This window comes from Erpetoichthys calabaricus, chromosome 9, assembly GCF_900747795.2.
Source record: "Erpetoichthys calabaricus chromosome 9, fErpCal1.3, whole genome shotgun sequence".
NCBI classification, from domain to species: Eukaryota; Metazoa; Chordata; class Cladistia; order Polypteriformes; family Polypteridae; genus Erpetoichthys; species Erpetoichthys calabaricus.
This window is the reverse complement of record NC_041402.2, coordinates 59,429,595-59,446,154: the sequence shown is the minus strand read 5'-3', so window position 1 is coordinate 59,446,154 and position 16,560 is coordinate 59,429,595. Positions and strand designations below refer to the sequence as shown.

The window sequence follows — 16,560 nt, the reverse complement described above, 5'->3', positions numbered from 1 at the left end:
GTATTGGCAGACCAGTCCAATTTATCATCCAGCTGCACTCCAAGGTATTTATAGGTCTGCACCCTCTGCACACAGTCACCTCTGATGATCACGGGGTCCATGAGGGGCCTGGTCCTCCTAAAATCCACCACCAGCTCCTTGGTTTTGCTGGTGTTCAGTTGTAGGTGGTTTGAGTCGCACCATTTAAGAAAGTCCTTGATTAGGTTCCTATACTCCTCCTGCCCACTCCTGATGCAGCCCACGATAGTGTTGTCAGCGAACTTCTGCACGTGGCAGGACTCCGAAAGGCACAATGTTTGGGGATTTAAACAAAAACACACCACACACAAACACAACAACAACCCAAGAGTAAAAATAATATAAAAAAATGACTCACATTCAAAAGAAAAACAGAACTCGTGTCTTGAAATGCTGTGTTCGAGGCAGCATGCAATTGCAGAATTTGAGCTTATTTAAAGAAGCCAACACACACTGTGCGTTTTTGCCATTTTTATCTCATTTTGTAGTTTGTTCAGAAATAGATGTGTGAACTTTGAAAGAGCAACGAAGGGACTGATAAAAATGCGAGTTGTAATCGTTAACTCCCTGTGGATGAGGCATAAATGTTTTCTTCCTTCGTTACAAAAAAAGTCCCATCCACAGGCACGTCATTTAAAAAAAAAAATCTCCATCCACATGAAAATGCAAAAATCCGCTGTCAACAGCACAAAACAGGTATAGATAAAGGGAATGTCATTTGGAATGTCCATCGCCTCCCCAAACCCCCAACACAAATGCATCATGAACACTACCCAGCCATTTCACTATGACATCATATTGACATGATGTCAATAAATGAACTGTAATCACAAGTGGCTTGTATGTTATGAAAAATCATCCCCTTTCTGTTCAAATAATCCACAGCAAAACCCTGCTACAAAGGATGCCTCCGTTGCTCAAAATAATGATAAAAGTAATTGTATGTTTATGTAAACTAGTCCTGTTAACAAGGTTAACACCAGCACTACTCAACTACGACCGCAATTGCACAAAATTGCCTCATGTAAACAAAACAGATACTGCTGCACACACTGCGGTCAATCAAAGAAAATACCAGCGCACACTCCGACGTTACAACCCATAACCTCGTGATCAACAAGTAAACAGCACTAAATACACTAAATACCCCATACCCAATTAAATAAAGCACCAATAACTGAATGCTACAGTTGCTCATACAACTTGCTTAAAGCTTCTACTCTATATGGTAGCTTTAAAGTATTTTGATTTTTGAATAAAAATACAGTTGAAGAAATCTCATTAAAAATGCTGCAGAAACTGCAAGCACCCTGCAAGACTACAGTTTCTAGGATCACTCCTTCAGCTACACAAATTAGTTTCCTATCTGAAGCCAGGTTAACATTAGTGTTGGAAAAGTTACTAAAAGTTTGACTTTGATACCCAAGCACATAATGGGCAACTCTTCCCAGCCTGGCGCCCATCTGCTTCATTTCCCTGTCCAAAAGCATGCATGCCACCCGACTCTGCTGCACTTTGCATAACCAGGAACAAAAGAAACCTGACTGCCATGATATCTCAACAGTTCTGCAGGGGTCCATAAGTGGCTCATTATTTCTTAATTGAGCTTCACCCTCGGAGTTTTGAGCATGCTGATAAATGCATATTATGAGAAGCAGTGGGAGCTGCTGCTGCATTATTCAGAAGATTCCAGTTCTAGTGGTGATGAAACACACAAAAGCGAGGACTCTGCTCAAACGATAAATTCTGAAGCCATTCCAGAACGTGCATGGAAATATTACACAAAGTACGTAGCTAAAAACAGTTTGAGAACCACTGGCCTGGAGCCCTAGACCATTGTTATTCTAAAACGTTCTTTTTATTTAATAAAAAAAAAACAATGACTTAAGTTGTAAGGTAACACACCTATCGGATTTTTTTTGTTAATAAGTAGCAGTCTAGTAAGTATCAAGTTCAGTTTATTATCACATTTTTTCTCTAACTTCTGGTGTGTACCTTTTTTTGGCTTTGGGAGTTAGGGACTTTTGTGTTTACTTGCACTCAGGACAATAATTGGTTTGTATCAGCACTAAGCAGCACACACTAAAATCAAAATCCAGGCCATTCATGAGCTCTTAGGTCATGAAAAGCTGCTGGCTTTCTTTGCACTTGGTGTACATAATTCAGAAGGTCAAGGATAAGATTTGAAATGCCTTGTGGATAGCAAGTCACATCAAGCACTGTTACCTGTTTTCTCACAATTGCATGAAGTATCCCTTTTAAAAAATAAGTTAATTGATGCACTAGGGATTCACTAAAGTCTACATACCTTAGCAGAATGTTGTTGCGGACAAATCATTTATGATTTGAATAGGTCATTGGGCAATGATATGAATAAACATCATGCAGTTACTGAAATGGCACTATGTCCACTACTGAAAAGCAGGAAAAGCTTATTGGAGGTTTGACAAAAGATTCTGCAAAATGGTGTTAAAAAAAGTCTGCTCTGTTTGTATTGTTAATTATATTTTTTAAACTACTTTGTGACCATTGCAGTAGTAAGGCCAGACACGGAAACTAATTTCTCATGGCATGTACTATATGTATAGTGATTATAGTTTGAAGCACAACAAACAAATTGCTCCCACAGCCCTGCTCAAACATAACTTTCAAGAAAAAAATCAGTGGTAGATATATACTATACCCATGGCTAAGGTGGCCACCTAATTCTGAAAAAGATATTTCAGCAGCAAAGTAAGGATTTTGCAGGATGTTTTTCCCTATGATAACACAATTCATCCTTTATGAAGAAGATCTTAAAGATGCTAATGACACCACTCTTACCTGGATATGGCAGTGGCGTGATAAGATATGATGACCCTTTATGAAAATGTGTTTCACTCAAAGGCAAGGTCGTTGTCCTAGTCATTCTCAAACCTGCTTACTCCAACTCAGAGCAGCAGAGAGCACCAGCCTATCCTGGCAGCACTGGGCACAATGCAGGGAACCACTTTATCACAGGGTCCACTCACACATATACAAATCGTGCTCGTCCATAACATTTTAGACCCAGAGGATTTCAGACATTTGTCTTCATATGCTACTAAAAGCAAAAGTGGCATTACAGTACAAAGATAACTAGCTGGACTAGAGCTTTTAATAGCGCTACTGCCGGATAATTCACTGGCACTTAAACAGCTCACAAATGCTTCAGTCAGATGCAAAGATAGCCCTGCACAAGGTCCAAAAAAAGTTAACAGAATTACTGGCTTCCTTGCTCTTACTCAATTCACATTTACGTATGGCTTTCATATGGCTTTTCAAATCTGATTCACCCATACAACCAATGTCAAACTTCATCATAGAGTAATGGCACCCACTCATATCCTTATTTCATTTGTCTTATTCAAATTAATGGTGTACTCACACCTGGCACATTTGTTCTGTACCGTGCCCAAGCATGATTGTCCCCATTCTCTACTCCCCTGCTGGCCTGCACTCACACTGCACTTAATGTTCAGGGCCTGGGCACACTTTCATCATAACCATGCGACTTCGTGCAAAGCCAAAATAAGATCCAAACATGATGTGATAGCATGCATGTTAAAATGATTTTACTTATTTTATGGATGTTTTGGAGTCATGTAGGGTAGGATAATTCTCTACCCTCTTACAGATTTATTGAGTGTGCAGCCTGGCATTTTGCGGTTAATCGTGCTGCATGTACGAGAAGATTTTTACGGATGGATTTGCAGCTTTGCTTGCCAACTACAATTCATGTTGATGTGTAAGGCAAGAAACCAGTTTTCAACTCAAAAGGTATATAATGAAATGACAATTGCACTCTCTGATTTGTCACATCATTGACTCCATGTCTGTTTTCAGCACATTTAGTGATCACACAGTTCTTAAATCCTACTGAACCATGCTCGGGCAACTCGCTTCCAAGTGGGCCAGTGCACGGTATGGTTGGCCTGGCATGGAATGATCATACTAGTCAAACAAACTAGACTTTGCGGGGTTTAATGCAGACATACTTGTTCGGGCACAGAACGAATTGCCAGTGCGAGTATAGCCTAATCTTTGTATACAACGTCTTCCAACCTTTTCACATAAAACTTGCATTTTTACTACTCTATGAACAGTAACTATTTAATGCTAAGTCACTACTAATAAATTTAATGTGTAGGCGAATGGCTACTACATTTCTATACCAATTCATATGTAGAACACAATGTAGTATTAATGCAAGATGTGGGTGTTTTGTTAGTGAAATATCAGATGTTTTACATCATGACATACGAGATTACTGGAATTCACTTAAATATTTTCCATAACTTTTAAGCACCATTTAAAATTTTTACAAAAAATTCAAAGGACATTTTGGCACTGGACTGTGGCTTGTTAATTTTTCACAACTTTCCAGGTTTCCCAGGACCCGTATGAACCCTGTTTGTTACAGAATTGATTTTTTGCATCTTAATTCTGGGATCTCAGAACATATGCAGAAGAGAGGACCATTAAAACCATTCATCAGCTGCAACTTTGACCTATGTTCACAGAACTAATCAATGTTTCTGTAGCAAAATGAAACTCTTGATGTGAACAAGTTGCAGAATAACACTGAATGTGACCGAAAAATAAAATGCTTATCATGATTATGTTAAAGGGCTACTGTAAACAGGATTTTGTAACTAGGAAACTATCAGGATTCAGGCCTTATGACATACCAGTCTCTTCAGTTGTTTCCATCTTCCTAGTTCATCCTTTCTTATTTCTTTATCTGACCCGATTCCTTTGCATCATCTCCATCATCATATTCTATATTGAATTAGAATTATTGAATTGTTCTATATTTTAATATTTCTATTCTAAATATACCTAAAAACCTCTCCTAATCTCAATTGTTCTGTGATCTAGCTTCATGGCCGTCTCTCTGCTGGCAAAATATTAAGAATTAAGATTTTAAACGGTCTACCAATTCACACAACTCAAAATAATTCATTGGCTTTACTCTACACCCCTTCCTGCAAACTTGCTTTTTTATTTATGCTCCCTTCATTTAGCTGGCTTCTTCCTCCATTTGCTCAGACTTTGCCCTCCTGTTTTCTGTTTCTGGTTACAGATAAAAAATAGTCTCACTCTTCTTTTGTCTCTAAACCTTCCTATTCCTCAAATTCTACTTCTGTTGGATGTTTCAAGTTCTCTCACTAGTGTGAACTGCTCTGTCTTTGCACTATAGTGGCTAAAATATTTCTTGCCTCAATGAAAATCTCCCAAGCTTCTTTTATCAACTGGCAATCATCCTTTTTTAATATTCTTTTGGCATGTTCTACTTCTTGTTCTGTGTATTGTATTGTATTGACCCCCTTCTTTTTGACACCCACTGCACGCCCAACCTACCTGGAAAGTGGTCTCTCTTTGAACTGCCTTTCCCAAGGTTTCTCCCATTCTTCCCTACAAGGTTTTTTTGAGAGTTTTTCCCTGTCTTCTTAGAGAGTCTGGGGGGCTGTCAAGAGGCAGGGCCTGTTAAAGCCCATTGCGGCACTTCTTGTGTGATTTTGGGCTATACAAAAATAAATTGTATTGTAATTAATGGAGCATTCTCAGAATCCTTCGAGACCTGGACTTCCTCAGTTTCAAAAAGGAAAAAACTACTTGATGCCAATTATCACAGTTACAAAACACTTGGGTAACAAAAGCACCAGCAAAATGAACCCAATTATTTTGCTCTTTTCCATTTATGCTTTTTGTTGATGAATGCAAAACTGTTGCCAGGCCCTCAATGGCTTTACGGGAGCAGGAACTGGGCACCATTTTGAGGCATATTCTTTCCCTTTTTCCACTGACCTTCTTTATTTGCATGATCAATTTTATTTATTCAGGGAATTTATCACAAACAATTGGCAGTGTTAAATCAATCACATGCTAGACTGAATAAGGCACTTTGCATTTGTTTTCATATCTGTATCACAGACAGTCGATCGTCTTCACATGTGTGCATCCACTACAAACGACTGCTTTGTGATCCCGTCCTTAAAAACCACTGGACTCTTATCTTTGAGTTTACTTTTTTCTCCATTTACAGAATATTCTTTCAGGATATCACCACAAACTGTTAGCAGGAAATATTCAAATGAATATTTACGACAGCTTTACCATTTAATGAATGAGGCACTTAATTAGTAATTCTACCAAATTTTTAGTGTCACGATTTTGATTTAAGTTATTCAAATATTATAAGCCAACAACAAAAATAATCTGAAACATTTCCTGGACAATGATCTATGGAAAAAAAAGGCATCAATGTCAAACCTATAATTTTAATTAAAACTTTCATTTTTCAAAGATTCTACAGAATTGTGGACCTGTACTGAACAAATCATAATCAGATAACTCCCTATTATATACCGTAAAAAGTATACAATTTTCAGGGGAAAAAAAATTGCATACTTGAATGTAGAGCTGTAACAAGCCAAGATTATTGACAATCGATTACTAAAAAAAGCTGAAAACAATCACTTTCATCGATTAGTTGATTATGTCATTAGGCTTAATACATTGAGGCTGTCAATTGTATTACTACTTCTATCAGCTGTGAACGAATTTGAAAAAAGGCAAATAAGACAGTGGCAGAAACGACAGGGCAACTTAAGACTTTCAAGGTCTGGGGACAATTTGCTCAGAAAGCAGAAAAAGAAAAGAAAAAAAAAAAAGGTTGTGTAACATTTGAACAGGAAACGTACTGTTCCAGGCTCTATGGAGGAGTATGCTGTCATCCCAGTAAGCTGAATGTCACTTCAGCGTTGTATGATACAGGTATATTATGAACACAATGTTTGCTAGGCATAATGTCATGACTTGTAGTTTGAAATGAGAAATAATTCAAGTCATAGTCCAGCCCCCTACAATGCACTAGCAATTAACACACTAGCACCTGCAAAAGAGTTTTATGATACGAGACTAAAACATGTACGCCATTATCCACAAGCTAGTACACGTTCAGATTTTCACTTGCCATATTTGGGTGTTTATTTTTTTCTTGTGCAGCGGTCACTCTAAATTATGGTGCTGCATTACACGCAACATGAGTGTGTGTGCTTACAAAAAAATGGCTGCGAAGAAATTAAAGTACCAGTTCAAGCAGAAATTTTTTTTTTTCTTCCAGTACTGTATGCAAAGGAAATCAAAAACTCAAGAGTGCAGCACTGAATCCAAAAGCACATCAACCATGACTGAAAGGCATAACTCTCATTCCAAAAAGTAGAAGCAGGGTGGAAAAGCAAAAGTTCCAGACTAGTTGGCTAATCGGACTTCAACTAGCTTTTATACAGTCTGGAGGAAGATGTGAGAATGCACAAGAACGGCTGCAGCAAGCCTAGATTACCCGGTGAATCAGATTTTGTGCAGGGTCATAAAGTTTCAAACGAGCAAATCTAACGGCACACTCCAGATAGCAAATGACATGTGGCAGGCTGAGACAGTGTGTTGGCTGAAAGCAAATGTGCCAAAGAATCTGCAGTAGTAAAAGGTTGCCAGACACAAAAAAAAAAAAAAAAAAAAAGGATGAATGGTGATACAAAAAGAAATGAACTTTCAGTTAAAATGAACTTGGCATATTATTTAACAAAATGAACACACTAATGAAAACACTTGCTTTGCCACAGAAGGAAAAATAAATAGTCTGGACATTTCTTCAGCATATGACAACTAATTTCAAACGTTACTGTAGACTTAAAGAAAAAGAAAAAAAAAAAATTTAGTCATGATGGTGCAACAAATTCTTGGGTGGTGGAATATTGTGGTGGTCACAGATTTACATGATGCATTGCCAGTAAAACTAAAAAACTTAAATTACATGTTTAATTCTAAAGTGTGTGTTTAGTGCAATTCTGAATACATAAGGCACATTGCAGGTTTAGTTAATTTGTTGAAAACTCGTTTTTTTAAGGAAATAGTATGTGTATGCATTGCACAACCAGAACTGCTACTAACGGTTTTATTTCTATTTAGTATTGCTTATTTTCAATGCATCATATAAATGTTTAAAATCAACATGTAGGTTATTTAAAAAATACATTTCTGAAAATTTTATACAAATCTGTTTATTTAGTAAGAAGTTCCATTTCATGAACTTTGTGTTTAATTTCAAATGAATTTTTTAACAGTCCAATTAAATGATTAATCGACAAAATAATTGCCAGAATAACAGTATTATCAAAATCATTGTTAGTTGCAGCCCTACTTGAATGTATTCCAGTATGTGCAGGTTTTGTAATTTATTCTTATACTGTTCTCTAAACAGTGAACTGGATCAGAATGGCTACAAGTATTTGACTATTTGTAGAAAAAAAAAAAAAAAAAAAAAGTTATACATGCACAGAGAGTTCTTCCATTTAATTATAAACATCCACCACTTTCACACAAATTCTACTTAAAAACAAAGGACAACAGGGAGAATCATGTAAGCAACAGATGGACCACAACCAGGCACTGTTCAAACTTTGACTTGAATGTGCTAACACAGCCAAACACTAGTGTTGATGTTGTCAACAAGAAAGCTCACCTACAGTGGGCATAGGAGCATCAAAATGAGACCATAGGAGAGTTCAAAAATTGCTGTGTTTATTTTTATTTTTTTTTTAAAAAGAAGAATTCAGGTTCCTTTTGCTGAATAATGCTAGAAGGATCAGAATTTAGCATGATCAGCACAACTCCACGGATGCAACCTGTTTGGCATCAGCAGTCTATGCCGATGGTGGCACTGGGATAATGTGGGGAATGGGGAGGTCATAAGAAGCAATGTTTCAGTACTAATTTGATGCCACAGTGCTAGCTTTTTCACAGTACCAGTAGTTCCAAGAAATTTGGTACTGCAATTATGTGCGACAACAAGTAGAAATGTTACTCTGGAAGACAATAATGCTTAGTAAAAACTACATATAAAGTTAACTTACAATGGTGATGTTACATTACTGCATCAACACGTGTCAAAAAGAAAAACAGCAGGGGTTATGTCTGGAAATGTGTTTGCGCAGCAGAATTTCAGTGCGCGAGTGCAGGAACAATAAACACACAAACAGGCTTGAATTATGTCACAGGGGAAAATGATATTGAAGGACTCAGTCACTACATCACAGGCTATATTAACTTTTGTGTCAGCACTGTGGTATCCTCAGTGACAGTGCACTGCTTTCCAAACAACAAGCCCTAGATTACTAAGGAGCTAAAAGATCTCCTGAATGTGAAAAGGAGAGCTTCCTAAATGGTGACAGAGGCTCTGAAGGAAACTAAAGAAAATGCTAAATTAACTAAAGGAAGCTTACAAAGCTAAAATATAAAACAAACTCACACAGAATAACATGAAATATGTCTGGAATGGACATGGCATAATTATTGGACTCAAGCAATCCAGCGCACAGGTGCAAGAAGGGGACATGGACAAAGCTAACAACCTGAACCAATTTTTTTAATAAACTTTCTCTCCTCTGCTTCCTTCTTTTAATGCCCAGTCTCCCCACACCATTCTTGCTAAATTAACAACTCCTACCACGTCAACTGGAATGTATCAATGTCTAACAATCAGTATGGGGTTTCCATAACAGACCAACTAAGGAGACAACTGACAAAGCTATAAAGAGGAAAAGCAGCGGGACCAGATGGACTCAGTCCTTGAGTTCTTAAGACCTGTGCTGACCAACTTTGTGGCATCCTTTGTCATCTGTTCAGTCTGTTCCTAAGAATCCAGAAAATGCCACTGTTGTGGAAAACATCCAGCATTGTTACTGTTCCAAAGACGGCAGGTGCCTCTTCACCTAATGAGTACAGACTAGTAATCTGTCCTGTCCAGGCTCCCCTGGTCCTTTTCTGGTGGACCACTAGACCCACTGCAGTTTACCTATTGGAAAAAGATTGAAGTGGAAGATGCAATTATCACTCTGCTCCACAAGACTTGCATTACTGTGAGGATTATGTATTTTCATTTCTCCAGTGTCTTCAGTACCATCCATGGGGTTGAAGATGCAATTAAGAGGTAAACTCAGAGATATGCAGTAGGATAAGCCTATAGTGTCCTGGATAATAAACTGTCAGGCAGGCCGAATTTAATGAGACTGAAGGACCGTGTTTCTAATACAGATGTGAGCAACACTGGAGCACCACAAGTAACAGTCCTGTCTCCTTTTATCTAGTTTGAGGTGAACAGAATGAAGAGAAAACACCAGGTCATGTTACCTGCAGAAATTCTGTGATACCTGCACCTAAGGGATGTACTGACAAGGGTGAGGAATACAGGAGTCAGGTGTAGGACTATGTTTCTTGAAGAAGAAATTGCCTGCCCCTTAACATCAGCAAAACCAAAACTGGCTATTGACTTTTGCCATACCAAAGAGCCACACTGTCTGGTCACTATTCAGGGAGAGGAAGTAGAGGTAGTGCACTCCAATAAGCACTTGGGGTGCACATCGATGACAGGCTGGACTGGTCTCATAACAAAGGAAAATTTAAAGAGAAAAAACTTCTGACTTGACAGACAGTCACAATGAGGCATTTTGCAGGCATACTGCTGTTGTGCGAGTGTGTGTTTAGCGTTTCCTGACACCTTCCCTTGCTACTACCTCTAGGAGGTCTGGAGAATGTCCCATAATTGAACCTGCCATTTTAATTAGCTTGTTGATTTGGTGGGCCTCTCTTGATGTTACTCTATTAGTATTTATTACCAATATTGGTATTGCTATCGATAACAGGAAATGGCTTTCCTGGTAGACAGAGTTCCTGATAACCACTGAAGAACACCTTAACGGCTCTGAACACTGTTGCTGACCAAGTTCTTGCATTCAGAAATGCAGTTTATGCATATTTAAATGAACACTTTACGAAAATTCATGCACCATGTGACAAGGCATGCAGAGTCTCCAAGTGTTCACTGCTTTAGTGGCTTTCACAGTCCCCAGATGTATTCCTTACAGAGTATCTTCAGGATCAGGGGAAAAGGACTGTTCACAGCAAGACAATTCAGTCTGAAGCAAATGCACAACAAGCCATTACTAAAAAATACAAAATTCATGAACCATACTTCCAGCATTTTGTAGAATCCATTCCCAGACTAATTAATGCTGTTCTAAAAGGCACACACATTCAACCCAGTTGAAATTATCCTTCAAGTCAAAGAACTGGGTTCCTGTGTATGTGCGAATGGACAACCCAACCACTAGGCATTTGTCCAGAAGTAAATGCAGATGCAAGCTAAGAAAGAAAAAATGCATTTTGGACCAAGCAAATAAAAGAGAGCTAATGTGTCAGGCTTGTGGATATACCAGTATTTTAAAATTGTTGATACTGTTAGCATTTATTGATTTTATATAGTACTTTAGAAATTGGCATAACTTTACTTCAATAATGATGGTACCTTAACTCTTTCAGGGAGGATGTCAATTTTTGTCAAAAGGAGGGGTTGACAGTGTAAACAGCTGTAAACGGTGACAAAATTTGTTACGTTTTAGTTGTACTCTCTTTGCTAGAAGGAAAGTTAGCTTCATTGATTTGACAGATTCCCTGCTCTCACTTGAGTAACGAGGAGCAAACAATGGCAAAAATAACACTGACATAGGGAAAGAGATTGAAGCAAACAAGTAAAGCAAAATACTCAGTGGACAGCATTTTGCATATTATCGCCGACTGACTTGTGGGACTTCGATTTTCATACAGGAGATTGAAAACAATGGTAAGGTACCAGCATCAGCCGATTGGTCCTCAACGGATCGGGGTGCCGAACAGGTTTGTGTAGCTGACATGCCTACAGCAAGATTTGCCTTTGAAGGCCGCTACTTACACAAGGACAAGAGGTACAAACCAGATTGCAATACACTGCAACCGCCACTACCGCACCAGCTCCCCACCATGCGAAAACAGTCTAACAGCCAGCTTGTCACTTATTCTTGGAAAACTTACGGCCACTGTACGCAGCAACAGACGTTTTATGTTGATTTCAGTGTGAAACCATTATTTTATGTGCTTTTCAGAAAACTGTTTTAATGAAAAAATATTCAGCCCTTAAACAGTTAATAATTTATTGAATGGAAATTTGTTTTGGCCATGGTACAGAAAGGTAACGACAGAGAGGAAATAGGATAGAGACAGGCTACACCTACAGTTGAACTCAATACCTGCAAAACAATCAATTCACGTGTTCCCTCAGACAGCATGTTAACAAGCTATCAAAATACAGCAACTGTGCTGAAAAATAATGAGCAAATCATTTAATCCGTTATACCCTGTAATTCACAGTTATATAATGCAACATCCTCAAGGCGACAAGATCTAGCAATGGCAGTCATTAAGTTTAAAATACTATGTAGTTTGAAGTTTTGTAGTGTGCCATTGCCCTTAGTGGAGTTGTTTTTAATATTTTATTTAAGCATTAACAGAATCACTACTGAAAGACAATGGAATACTTACACAATAGGTAGACTTGAGTTAAACAAACTTAAGGCCAAGGCTCAACAATGATCAGTACAGAACATTTCAGAAACGCTGCTAAAACCTATCTTAAAATGCTGTAAACTGAACCAGCGTAGCTTAACAGGTCAAAAATGTATATCACAGCTACTAAACAAAAAACATTATGAAATCCACATAATCCAATTCAGGATCACAAGGAGTATGTGGGGCCTATCCCACCAGCCATTGGTGGATGGCATAAAACAGCTCAGGATGAGGCCAGAGATCACTGCAAGCTCCACTAAAGCACACACCCACACTAAAACTCAAAAAAGAACAACTGAACAAATATGTAAGTTGTTGGAAACTTTATGCAGATGTAGTGAGAATAAGATGCGCTTGAGAAATTTGCAAATAGGCACTGGAATTAACTTCTCAAGCCATGAGACCACAGTAGAAATCACTGCACCACTGTGCTACCATCACCTCAACTCCTGAAACAAAAAAGTTTAAGACCTTCCGTTTTGACAGGGAATAACAAAGACATACTATGGAATTGAAGCGATATAAATAAAGCAGTTTTAAACAGATTAGGAAACAGTCTTGGACCCTCATGGAGTTTCTCAGTTAAAGTCAAAGCAAAGTCCCCAGTCGCTGGTAAGGTACAATGTTATGGATATGTGGGAAAGAAAGAATACAGAACAAAAAGTAAGGCTATCATACAGACTATATTTAAGATGACGAAATTCAGCTTGATCTTAAAGAGTCCACTTACCCATTACAGGAGCTACAGAGAACATTCTTGCTTAGCTGTAGTTTAGTAGCTTTTCCATTATATAGATCTTCAAGGTTTACCCTGTTTCAGACAAATAAGATTAGTTTAGAAGATTATAGTAGCTTAAAAAGGAGCTCAGCTTGTTCTTCTATTTTTAATACAAACGCTCAAGAATGAAGGGCTCGCTAGTTCTTGATCAACTCTGAAGTCAGCAATATTGGATGCAAGTTAAAACAATTTGATGTAAATGTATTTTACATACAATGACAAGCACTTACATATATATGCCTATAAAAAAATTATATTTATATATCAGTAGAAATATTTTATTGCTTCTTCAAAAAAATGCTGAAAGGAGCATTTTTAAAAAAAAATCTAAAAACTTTTCATGTTATGCATTATAATTATTCTACAACATTATGTTGTATGACAAGTCTAACAAGTTTAGATTTATGTGTATTTAGAACATGGTTTTATTCAAAGCACTGGTGCATAAATAGCAGAAGACAAATCATACAAGCATAAAACTAAAGGTTGACCATTACGGCAATGTACATATGCTAGTCAATCTACTCAAATTGTTTAATGAAATTTTACTAGTAAATTTATACTTGTTAATTTTTATTATTGCAGTTATTCTACATTCCCAACAATGCTCACTTGCTTCAATGTTTTTTTTTTGGTTACTGTATACACTTACTTCAGAGGATGAACCATATCTTCACCCCTGCGTCTTCCATTGCGGTTCCTGCTTTGACCACCCATAAATCCAAACAAACCTCCACCAAAAATGTGAGAGAATATATCATCCATTCCTCCACCACCTCCGCAACCTTCTCGCAGACCTTGTTCCCCATAGCGGTCATAGAGCTCTCTTTTCTCAGGGTTAGAAAGTACTTCATAAGCAAAGCTTATTTCCTTAAACTGAGAGGAAAAGATGGAGTTAAAAATATTAATAGGACTGCATGATAATTCCTACTTGACAGCAGCAACAGAAAATGTCAAGGATCCATCCATCCATTTTCCAACCCGCTGAATCCGAACACAGGGTCACGGGGGTCTGCTGGAGCCAATCCCAGCCAACACAGGGCACAAGGCAGGAACCAATCCCGGGCAGGGTGCAACCCACCACAGGACACACACAAACACACCAAGAACACACTAGGGACAATTTAGAATCGCCAATCCACCTAACCTGCATGTCTTTGGACTGTGGGAGGAAACCGGAGTGCCCGGAGGAAACCCACGCAGACACTGGGAGAACATGCAAACTCCACGCAGGGAGGACCCGGGAAGCGAACCCGGGTCTCCTAACTGCGAGGCAGCAGCGCTACCACTGCGGGGATACTGTAGCCAAATTATTTGCCATTTATGAACACTAAGTAATAATCACAGAGTTACTGAAAATAGACAAGTATAAAACATACCCGTGTATCAGTGTTTATATTTCATGACAGTTTCTAATTTACTTAAAGAAAAACCTACCTTTCATATTGCATGCACTAGTTACACATTAGTTGATAAAATACATGTATTTTTGTAAGTTTGATCAGAATTACTATGTACAGACCCAACAGTTAAATATTTTATATTTCTGAATGTATCTCAGATTTTCAGTGACATGGGGGAAAAAAATGACACTTCCTCACCCTGTCTCCTGCATTCGGGTTTTTGTCTGGATGATACTCCTTTGCTAATTTTCTATAAGCCTAAAATTAAAAAAGAAATAGTTAGACTGCATTCTTTTAAAAGGGGGGACAAACTCCATTATTCCATGCAACACAGTAACTATTATCTCTTTTGACACATAATTGGGAACAATATTTGATCACAAATAAAGGGGTGGGAAACAAAAATTATGCGTACTCGTAATAAGTAATTAAATTAGAGGTATTTTTACATTAAGAATATAAGCCCCGCTGTTAAAAAACACACACACACACACACACACACACACACACACACACACACACACACACACACACACACACACACACACACACACACACACACACAAGCATGCTTGCAGGACTGAATAGACCTTTAACTTCACGGTATCAGATGTCAATCTTGAACTACACACTGAATGGACAGCTTCAATGGACTCTGTCGTTACAGGAAATACGTTAATCCCACGAACCAGTACTTTCCCCCCCATTTGGTAGTTATGGGGATAGCAGAACCTAACAATTTTTGGCAGAGACTTGCAGATGGGAGAATTTCTATAGAATTTTAATTTGATAACAATGAAGATAAATTAACGATGCAATCGAAAAAACGTGAATGAACATAAATGAGAACAAATGGGCTCAATAACATTTTTGTACTTTTTTTCCTCTTTAACAAAATGAGTAAAGAAAAAAAAAAAACAATGCCTTACACCCTGCTCATATTAAACTTATTTTTGAGATCGCAGTCTGGTTTCTTAACTAATATTATCAGCAGTTTAACATCTTGACTAACACTATCACATTTATCCACAACGGCGTCACTAGTAAATCGCCCATATAACTAATTTCAAAGTAAAGAACAAAAAAAGAAATCCACGAATAAACAGCGTGACCGGCTTGTCTTCGTCCGTGGGGCCCGGCTCTACTAGGCCTCGTTTACGCTTTCTAACTCAACCGCCGTAACATGTCACCTGAGCCGACAATTTTTATGACACTGCAAATACTCATACCTACCTTCTTAAGTTCGTTATCTGACGCATTAGGAGACAATCCAAGAATGTCATACAATTTTGTATCAGCAACGTTCGCCATAATTTAGCGGAGACCTTCTCGCAAAGAAAAGAAAGGAAACCCAGAAAACGACGTCACACGCACTGCGTCAACTTTAACCTACCGGCGAAGCAAGACGTCAGGCACACGTGCTTCTCACCGAAGAGGGGCGGAGCATCCGAGTTTGAAACTACTAACTCCGCCCACCTCCTGCATAGTAAAAAGTAAGCAAGTCAAAGCGGGCCGAGCGGTGTTCTCCACGATGCCGATGAGGCCATCCCATGAAACTTAACTTTAAGTGTCTTGAGCACGTACACGTATGTTTCTAAGTTCGATGAAAAAAATGTTTTCGTATCGAAGCGGGCTGTCTGCTTTTTATGAAATGCTTTTTATACTGAAATATTGTGAAAACTGTAAAGATGTAACATTTACACAATATTTGAAATAGGTATAAGATCAACTAAAATAGTTAAAAATGCCCAAAGCCATTTCATGATATTTAGGCTGACCTTTTTAAGTATACAGATTTTTATTGGTGTGGATCTATATTGATGCTCCGAGCTAAAGAGCCCCAAACTCAACTCTTGTGTCGAGTGTACGTGTTCTACCCTTATCGAAACGAAAACATCA

The 16,560-nt window shown here is 38.2% G+C and overlaps 1 protein-coding gene across 1 annotated transcript in view; it reads right to left on the bottom strand.

Moving 5' to 3' along the window:
- The window catches only part of dnaja2a (DnaJ heat shock protein family (Hsp40) member A2a), a 31,678-nt gene extending 15,618 nt beyond the window's left edge, over window positions 1-16,060 (bottom strand). Inside the window, exons 1-4 of the mRNA XM_028809650.2 lie at window positions 15,895-16,060; window positions 14,860-14,919; window positions 13,911-14,134; window positions 13,211-13,291 (exon numbers count right to left, since the gene is read on the bottom strand). Coding sequence (XP_028665483.1) covers window positions 13,211-13,291; window positions 13,911-14,134; window positions 14,860-14,919; window positions 15,895-15,972 — 443 coding nt within the window. The 5' untranslated portion in view covers window positions 15,973-16,060. The remainder of the gene's footprint in view (window positions 1-13,210; window positions 13,292-13,910; window positions 14,135-14,859; window positions 14,920-15,894) is intronic.
- Between the last annotated feature and the right edge of the window lie 500 nt (window positions 16,061-16,560).